The sequence below is a fragment of the Mus pahari genome, chromosome 13 (genome assembly GCF_900095145.1).
Source record: "Mus pahari chromosome 13, PAHARI_EIJ_v1.1, whole genome shotgun sequence".
NCBI lineage: Eukaryota > Metazoa > Chordata > Mammalia > Rodentia > Muridae > Mus > Mus pahari.
This window is the reverse complement of record NC_034602.1, coordinates 20,089,936-20,099,512: the sequence shown is the minus strand read 5'-3', so window position 1 is coordinate 20,099,512 and position 9,577 is coordinate 20,089,936. Positions and strand designations below refer to the sequence as shown.

The window sequence follows — 9,577 nt, the reverse complement described above, 5'->3', positions numbered from 1 at the left end:
TCCCGAAAGTTCCCTATACCCCACCCCTGCCCCTTTTTTTTTTTTTTTTCTTTTTTTTTTTTTTTTTTTTTTTTTTTATGTGAACTCTGTGTTCTCTGGAACATACTTTGAGAAATAGCAGTCAATTTAGTAGCGATCCAAGAACCTCAGAGGAAAGAGTTGAGGCATGAATCATTGTGCCTTTGGGCTACCTCTAGAGGCACATGGGAAAGTGTGCAGGGAACAGATGTCCAACATTAGTCCCCCTACTTCTGTTGATCATGGTGATCTCAGTTAACTGTGTTTGACTGAAGGGAAAAATAATTACCTCCCTAAGTTCTGCCATTCAGAAGCCCTGAGTCCACATCTACTTCCTCATATGCATATCCATCGCTCCTTGGCTCTTTGCAAGTCCAGAAACCCAGGGTTAGCTCAAGTCATTATCTGGGAGAGACACCACTGTGTAATCTCCCAGGGTGATGGGAATCTTGGTGGACCTGAAGAATGAACAGGATGTTTTCGGCCTGAGTTCTGGTGAATAATAGCTGCAGTGCAGGCAGCACCCCACCCTTAGGGATAGATGTGGCCTTGTGAAAATCTCCAGATTTCTCCTCAGGCTGATGCCGCAAATTGTTATATGCTGAGCAGTTGAAATAAGCAACTTTGTTCTCTCAAGTTCTAGGGTAGAATCTTAAATCAGTGGTATATTCTGAAATCACTCTACATGCCAGCAGTCTGTAGGGAAGACTCCTTGACTTACTTCTGATAAGATCATTTGACATTTGTTGGATTGTGGCTACACAACCCCAGTGTATGACATTGTGGTGCCCTATCCTCTATCACTCTTGTGTAATCTCCCCTACTTCCATCTTAGAGACAGATGATGCCACTGGGGCTCACCCTGACCGTCTGGTGTGACTTCTTCAGTAGAGATATGACTTAATGAATGATAGTTGTCACACCCATTGCCACAACGGTAGCATTGGCAGATTCTAGGAATCTTGTTCCTGAATGTAAGGAATCATCATTAGGCTTAGCACAGAAGGTATATTTGGGGGATATAGCTCAGGGGTAGAACATTTGACTGCAGAGGCTGTATGTGTAGATAATGAAACACACAAGAGTTAGAAAGAGAGGCTAAATATATTTTCTACTGGGCTTGAGTCATAAAACTTTGATATTTTTTTAGCAAGGGACTCATCAAAATACAAATTATATTTTAGAAAGATACATGTTGATTCACAGTTAGAAGGAGGATTGAAAGAAATACCAGAGGCAAGGAAACTTTAATGGTTCGAATTTGTGAGTAAGGTGCTTTAATTTGGTTAACTATTTTAAATTCTAAGTAGACATCTTGAGTATGTGTTTGTGATGGTCAGAATAATCATTCCATATGTTGTGGAAGGCAAACTATTCCTGAAGGAATGAATAAGTATCTATCTATCTATCTATCTATCTATCTATCTATCTATCTATCTATCTATCTATCTATCTATCTTCCATTATTTGGTTGTTTTTGTTTTGTTTTGTTTTTCTTTTTGAGACAGGGTTTCTCTGTGTAATAGCCCTGGCCTCTGGCTGTCCTGGAACTTACTTTGTAGACCAGGCTATCCTAGAACTCACCTGGATCTGCCTGCCTCTGCCTCTTGAGTGGTAGGATTAAGGCATTTTTTCTACCATACCCAGCAGGAATGAACATATTAAGTATCATTGCTGAGTCCTTCTACAGTAATGGAACTTTGCTCAAGTTTCTGTGTTAGAAGAGAATGAACTCAGCAGTTTTCAAGTATACAATGCATAGTTTGATCTAGAGTGAGCATGTGCACTGGGCCTGTGAACTTATACTTTCTGCTTAACTGAAGGTTTGGAGCTGTGACTAGCAGCTTTCTAGAGTTCCTTTCCTCCTGCTACGGCATCCAACAGCAACTGTTTTAACTCTTTCTTTGATCTGAGTTTTAAAACTTCTACACATGTGAGAATTTAGTAAAGTCATAATTACCAGCAATTGAAATTCCTGTTATCTAATCCATACCTTCCTGAAAGTCACACTTTCTATGACCGTCTTGATTTGCCATAGCTCTTGCGTGTACACAGGAATGGAGCAGCAAATCCACATGTTAGGTCAGGGTGATTTGCTTGCAGTTTTGAAGAGAAAACAAGCTCCCAATGCTGGAGTAGAAAGTTCAGAGACAGTTTTTCTATTTTCAAATATTACTTCCTCCAAACTTGCTCTTACAGAAGTAGAAACAGAGCAAATGTAGTGTGAACTCTGTCTGTGGTGGTGTGACAGTTGTACAGTGACTGGTGGGGTGACCACTTCCTCCTTACTCATTCGGTGGCCATTTCATCATGCCGACTTAGGCAAACCTCAGAAGGCTGTTTGAGGTTGGCCTCCAGCACATATGAAAGGAACACCGGCCTTTGAATCTGCTGCTTATCTTTCTCCTGCTCGTTGCCTCCGACTCTTGCAGCTTCTTCAAATGAAAGATCACGCCAGTGAAAACATCTTCCCCTTTTAGTTCTTACAGATCTGCCCAAACTTACATGCAAAAAAGGATTTGAAGTTCTCCGATATAATTGACAGCAGAGGGCACAGTGGAATTCTGAGGAAACCCTTGACTGCAGGGGGCCCTTAAAGAGACTTCAGAAATCAGAATATATAAAAGGCTGGGGATAATTTATTAAAAATCGAAAGCTAGGAAAAGTCACATTTAGTTTAAAGTAATGTCAGTAAGTCAGTTGTGGATTCTGAAAACGTTTCTGGCTTATTTCTTTGAAAACAATTACAGAAGTGTCCAAATAAAAGTGCTGGTGCTCCCTCTCTGACCAACTGCCTGGGACACACACTGCTCAACCTCTCGGGCTACGATGTGGAAGAGTACTTGCTGGTGCCATCTGCAAAACCAAGGTGTGTACAAAACTATTGCTGGATCCTGCCTATTTTATTTGAATTACAGTTATCCTTCCACATGTACTAAGACTGGTTCTAGGACCCAGAGGGTACCCAAATCCTTAGGAGCTTGAATCCCTTATTCAAAATAGTGGTATGGTACTTGCATAGAACCCCATTGTGTAGTCATCTTTAAATGTCTTATGGTACCAGACAAACTACAAATGCTATGTGAATAGCTATTCTGCCTTGTTTCATGAATAATAATGATGATGATGATAATTGAATATGTTGAATGAAAACACAGTTATTTTCTGAATATTTTCTATCAACAGTTGGTTGAAAAACCCACAGATGTGTGGAGATCATGGACTTTGAGAGTCAACTACAGTTCAGAAAAAAAAAAATCCACCATTGTTTCAAATGTTAATGCTCAGTAAATTCAAAAAGTCTTCATATGAATTCCAAAGGCATGCTGTAGGCCTTAGTCCGATTCTCTACTGCTGGCTTTCAGGCTTTAAAGCATTGGGGGAAATCATATCAATTGAGAGCTCATCAGTGGCAGAGGCAGGGGAGCCAGTGGCAGTTTTGCTGCTTCAGGGGGCAGAGCAGAAGAGCTACTGGCATAATGAAATAATGAGCTCTTGTTAAAATTTCCTCTACTGTGTAGTACCTAGTAATGGTACCTGGGAACAAATCATGTTTTACAATTCCTTGTGGCTTTTGGAAAAATTTTGTGTGGAATTTTTGGAACCTGAAAGAGGTGACTACAGATGTGGTAGAGAGGTATGCTTACTTCACATTGCTTGCAATGACAGCAGCATTTACTATTCTGTCAAATCTCCCAAATACCCCAAACAAGCTGCATTGCTTCGTAGATGCAGACATCCATTCGCTGTCCATTTTGCTATGATACCATACCCCCTTGCATCTGCTTCTCCTCCTTCTTTGCCAGGCCAGTGTGTTGCCATTGCCCCCAACACTGACCTTCTCTGACCTTTGGCTTCCCTGTGTCTTTTTTTGCTTCCTTCCCTTCTAGCACCCTTAAATATATCCTACACTCTCTACTTCTCCTCCTTATCCTTGAGAGGATAAAAGTTGTATTCACAGAACTTGGAACAGTACCTGGTCTATCAGAGGTACCCAGTCTAAGCCTGTTGAATGGATGAATGAATTCAGTTGAACCAGTGGGCAATGCAGCCCTATTCTTTAATGTTTGCAGTAAGGATGTTATGGTACAGGACTGTTCTTCAGTCTGTTTCCATCCAAATTCTGAGAAGCCAATATTATTGTGTACCTTTACTCTTATGTCAGCTATATTGAGAGGCTTAATAAGTAAATGATACCTTACAGCCCACGGAGATAAAGCTACATAATTCTCACCTAGGAGAAAAAAAAAAAACTCATTAGTTGCATGAAAGGCAAACCAGCAAGTTAATGATTATAAAACTCAGTGTGGTAATTGATAAAATTGATGGAAGGTATCGGGACAATTCAAAAGAGAAGTACCTCGCCCAGGATAGTTCTGCAATGCCTTCTAGAGCAAGGTAAGCCCTGAGAGTTCTGCAATGCCTTCTAGAGCAAGGTAAGCCCTGAGAGTTCTGCAATGCCTTCTAGAGCAAGGTAAGCCCTGAGAGTGGTAAAGGGAAAGAGCAGATCAGGAGAGCCAAACGAGGCGGCCATAAGACTGAACTGGAGCACCTCATCCTGAATAGTGGGTGTGAATTAAACTAGAGTGCTGAGTCACAGCCACGTCCTTCTGCGGTGCTTGTTTCCTGCTAAGTCCTCCTAAATATATCTTCTAGCATGGCGAGCCATGCCCATTCTTTCTTCATAAGTGATATCCTCTTTCTGGGTGCTAGACTGAGGTCGGGTCACCACCATCAGCAGGTGTCTCAGTTGGGGAGGTCATGTCATAGGTCAGACAACCCAAGACTACTTACTGTCTTGGGATGGCTGTAACTGCTATGTTTTGGCTCTGAATCACCCTTTGAGTGGAATCCTGGTAATCTGATTAGGACTAACATCGTACTTACTCCTATAGGCTTGGAGGTTGGTCTTTTGGAGTACAGATACCCAATGATGCTGAAGATGTGAAGACAAACACATCAAAACCAAGGACTTTGGCGAAGGTAATAGAATCACCGTTCTTTATGTTTTAGAAAGTATTTAAGGCAAACAAAAGCCCAGATACATTTTTGAGCATGGGCTTGCCGAAGGCAGATCAAAAGCCAGTGTTTGTTGCTGAAAACTGAGAATGATTATGTTCTGAAGATTCTCTTGAGAGAAGAAAAGAGTTGATTATTTTAGAAGGTATAGAAGTACAACAAACAGATCACTACTTTTTGTTTTAGATGGGATTTCATCCCCGGGAGGGGAACCACAATCACTGTTTATGATTGCCTAAGAATTCTGCTATGCGTGGAGTTGAACTTCTCATCTTTGAAAAGGTTGTGCGCATGCCAACCTGATGAAAGGCAAAGAGGAGTCAACCAGGGTTTCTCTGTCCTAGCAAGCATACCCTAGGAGTTAGACATAGTCCCATTAGAATTTCAGGGAGAAGGCAGGAGGTTCCTCATTGGGAGGAAGTGAGAAGTGGATAAAATTCCACAGTGGGAATACATAAGTGCTAAATAATATGTCCCACCCCCAACAAGGAAATAGTCAACATAAGTTTAAAATGGGCAAAAATGGGAGGATCAAAGCTTCTAGATGCTGTGATTAGGGAAGGAGCAAGGCATGTGAGAGGAAAATTGAAGACAATCAACCAGGGAAGAAAGCTAAATCCACTCTGAAGGAGTGAGTGGAAAGATGACCAAGTCATTTCTTTCCTGTGTAGGTTTCCCATCTGCTCAATAAACTCACCACAGAACCACTTTAACCCTTGTGTGCCCGGGGCTCACACTCCTTACTGGGAAGCAGGGCCGTTTGTGCTTCTCTTGAAATGGAGAGGCTAATCCACACAAGCAACTGTGACTGGGGGTTATTTGGATGATAAGGTGCCCCACAGGCATTTCATGAAAATTCCCAGAGAAAGTTTCAATAGCTGTACTTTACAGTCTAATCCCTGAAGAAAATCATAATATGAACTGTGCAGAAACCCCTCCTTCAGCTGAGGGCTCTTCAAATATCTTTTCTTTTTAAAATCAATGTTTATATAGATTTATATCTCAACACGAGAATCCCAGCATCGAGAACTTAAAGGGAAATAATTTAAAGGGATTTACTGGCTTGTATTGAAAGGTATTATATAGATACAGTTAAAATATGACTAATTTGTACAAGGATCCTGTTGAGGTTTGAAACAATCACTTGACTTTTCTATCTAACTCTAGACACTCCTTGTTGTTATTAGATGTTTGTGCCTTTGCTTTTGGATGCCTGGAGCATAAGCCTCTTGCCCAGAGGTCAGGTAGAAGTGGCTTGTGCGTTGTTCCAACTCCTGTTTCTGTTGGTCTATATGGGTCTTCTGCACTGGTGGTGATTTCTGGAGACTCTTGCTACCTGACGTGCTCTTTATAGGCGACTGAATGAGCTCTATCAACCCTTCATGGAATGCACTTCTTTCTAGAAAGCCAAGAAATCTGATATTGTAAGAGGAACGAAGGGCTGTCTTATCAGATCTCAGAGGTGGCTGCTGTCCAGTCAAGTGATTTCTTTTTCTTTCAGCAGCAGCTTTTCCTTCAGTGTTCTGGCTGTGTTTAAGATGTAAAGGATGATTTTCTTTGTCCTTTTGATGGAAAAGTAAAAATTTGAATGTGAAGATGACTTTGTACCTAATTCAGGGCATATGGAATGCCTCCCAAGGACCTCTCCGTGACAGCCTCACTGACACTTCGAGAATATATTTTATTTAGTCTAAATTCACTTTCCAGCTTATGCATTTCAAAAAAGGGGCCAAACACATGGCCCATACCTGTGTGTATATGTAAATGCACATGCCTGTGTGGGTGTGTATAAAACATTTCCTTCTGCCTACACTTTTACAGAGGTGAGTGCATATAGACTGACTTTCTATTCTTTCTGTTCTCAGTTCCTTTTCTTAGGAGTTATTACCTGTGATTCCCGAGAAAAAGAATTGGAGGTAACAGAATGTATTCTTACTTCCTTTACTAAATTATCTCACTTTCTGACTTTTGGGCCAACAAAAGCAGAAAAGCAATTGCATAACGATTTCTAGAGCACAATGTTGTTTTAAGAAAGAATTCTTTGGAGGAAAAGAAACACTTCATTTGAATGCTGCAAAAATCCTTAGTGAAAAATTTAAGATCATCTTGAAAATTACTTGATTTAAAAAAATTAATAAAGGCCTTCCCAAATGAAGATTCTTCAATAAAAAAAAATTGAAAGAGGAACCTAAGAACATTTTAAATTCTTTTTCTGGAAGCTCACTCAATTCTTTATTTGAAAATAAAATATATAAGTATTTGAAGTAGCTGCCATCAATAGCTTCCTCAGTACAGAGGCATTTAGTCTGCGACGGCAGGGCTGGACAGCGGTGGGCTGCACTTCATGATGCCATTTGGTACTCTGGCCATGAAGGTGCTTCTGAGCTGGGCCGTGACTCTGGCTCCTGGGAGTGATTCGCAGTCCATCATTTGCAAAGGTCTGCAACTCTGTTCCCGGACAACCATCAGTCATCTTCCTTCAGAGCCCTATGTGAGGAGGACATGTAAAAATGGTCACTGAGCAGGGTCTCAGCTGGCCCACAGAAAGCTGGGCCATACACCCTCTTGCAGTGGGCATTTAGTCCAGTCAGGTGTTGACTGCCTGGTGCAGCTCACTGTGCAGCATCTAGACTGTTGGTTGATGTAATTAAGGACCACAAGCTGCTGAGCCTGTGGTTCTTGTTGAGACAAGCACTTAGAGAATCCTTAAACTTAATTACTGGGATCTTGGGAGTGTCAGACTGCCAGGGAGCAATGTACACCTTGAAGTGCGAGGTCCTTGTGTCCTTTGAGAGGGCCACTTAGCTAGACACTTGCTCTGGAATATGAAACTCTCAGCATCTTGCTTAGAAGCCTCCAACCCAGGACTGCTGAGCAGTTTCTGTACATTGTTTTCAGAGATAGCATAGGTGACACTTTTGACAAATGTACACCACTCTGTAATAAGGACGCACATTTATCAGTGGTCCACAGAGACTATCTTGCCACTTTTCCAAGCACTTCTGCACCTTTCCCCTCCTACTTCCAAATTCCTACAAGCTTCTCTTGTGACCAAGGTGCTACTCCTAAAGTGGTGCCTGTAATTTCAGTTTCTATGACAGTCACACCTTCTGCCAGTGTTAATTGCTATGTCAGTGATCTGGACCCACGTAAATACTCAATGCTAAAGTTTCCGGACATCAATGGCCTGAACAAAAGACATTTATTTATTCAGCTCAGAGTCTGTAAAGTTCTGCTGCTGTCATCTTCACTGGGCTCACTGTGGGAAAGAATGAGGACGTTTGTAGTTAACTGGCTGTTGGCTTCTGATAAGAGGAAGATGGATAATTTAATTTAGACTATTTAAGGAAGGAAAATATCCTTCATATGAGTGGGGGAACTTGAAATGAAAAAAGTTGCTTTATTATTTGCTGGCCTTGGGAAATGCATTGCATACCCCAAAGCCACATACTCAGAGGAATGGAACAAGAGAGGTTATGGAGATAGACAAGCATACATATGGATCAGGGTCTTTATGACTTCTGTAATATGGATATATATATATATATATATATATATATATATATATATATATGGCACAGGCTATAGGAAGTTATGTTGTGACCGATGAGTGACTACTATGGTTTGTCTGTACATCCGTGACCGACTTTGAGAGTCAGCAGGGTGAGCAGAGTAGATTGTCTCTGCACAACCCCTTCTATAAGGAAGTGAACACTAATCAGCAGCAATGCAAGGCAGATATTTAGACCAGCCACTGAGGAGCGAAACAGAAATAAAGAACTGGCAACAGGTCTCATTTTCTGGGAGGAAACAGCATCTGACTCTCATTCCGAAGGAATGTTCAGGCCACAGGAAAGCTAAGAATACACTGCAGTGTATGCATGCATGAAGTCTGAGCTCATCTCTACTTTGTGTTTTATCTTCCAGTAGGCCAGCCCAGCCAGGTCCCCTGGGTAACATCAGAGCTCAGGAAGGACGCATACATCTCTGTTCTTTTCAAATCTCTTCTATTGTCTCATTTTGTGGTTCAAAGCAAGTATTCAGGCACAAAGTCTCATGACAAAGGACCAAGAAATTGGGCTGTTGAGAAACGGGGGCACCTTGTGTGTTCTGGAACGGCAGCCTTAGAGCCCAGATGGTTGAGGCATCGCAGGCAGCAGAAGCACCTTACTCCCCAGTGCTTTTATCCTCCCTCCACCACTGACTTGCTGTTATCAGTCTTCTAAGACATTGTAAATCTAAAATACATACAGGTAAAACAAAACAAACAGGCAAAACAAAATAAAATTTAAAAAATTCTAATCTAGGGTAATAACTGTATCATCTCCTCTTCTCTTTCTCTTTCTCCTTCTCATTTGTTAAACTCTTTTTCTTTTTTGCTAGCCATGATTATTTTATTTTTATCTCTTATATTTTCTTTTTTTTTGTATTGCAACATTTTTTATTAGATATTTTCTTTATTGACATTTCAAATGTTATCCCCTTTCCTGGTTTCCCCTCTGAAAACCCCTTATCCCCTCCCTCTCCTCACCAACTCACC

General features: G+C 41.2%; 1 protein-coding gene across 2 annotated transcripts in view; it reads left to right on the top strand.

The window, feature by feature from the left end:
• The window catches only part of Abca13 (ATP binding cassette subfamily A member 13), a 433,105-nt gene that overhangs the window by 288,193 nt on the left and 135,335 nt on the right, over positions 1 to 9,577 (top strand). For both annotated transcript variants that reach the window (XM_021210848.2, XM_029545204.1), the window contains 2 exons: positions 2,769 to 2,887; positions 4,914 to 5,001. In XM_021210848.2, coding sequence (XP_021066507.1) covers positions 2,769 to 2,887; positions 4,914 to 5,001 — 207 coding nt within the window. The remainder of the gene's footprint in view (positions 1 to 2,768; positions 2,888 to 4,913; positions 5,002 to 9,577) is intronic.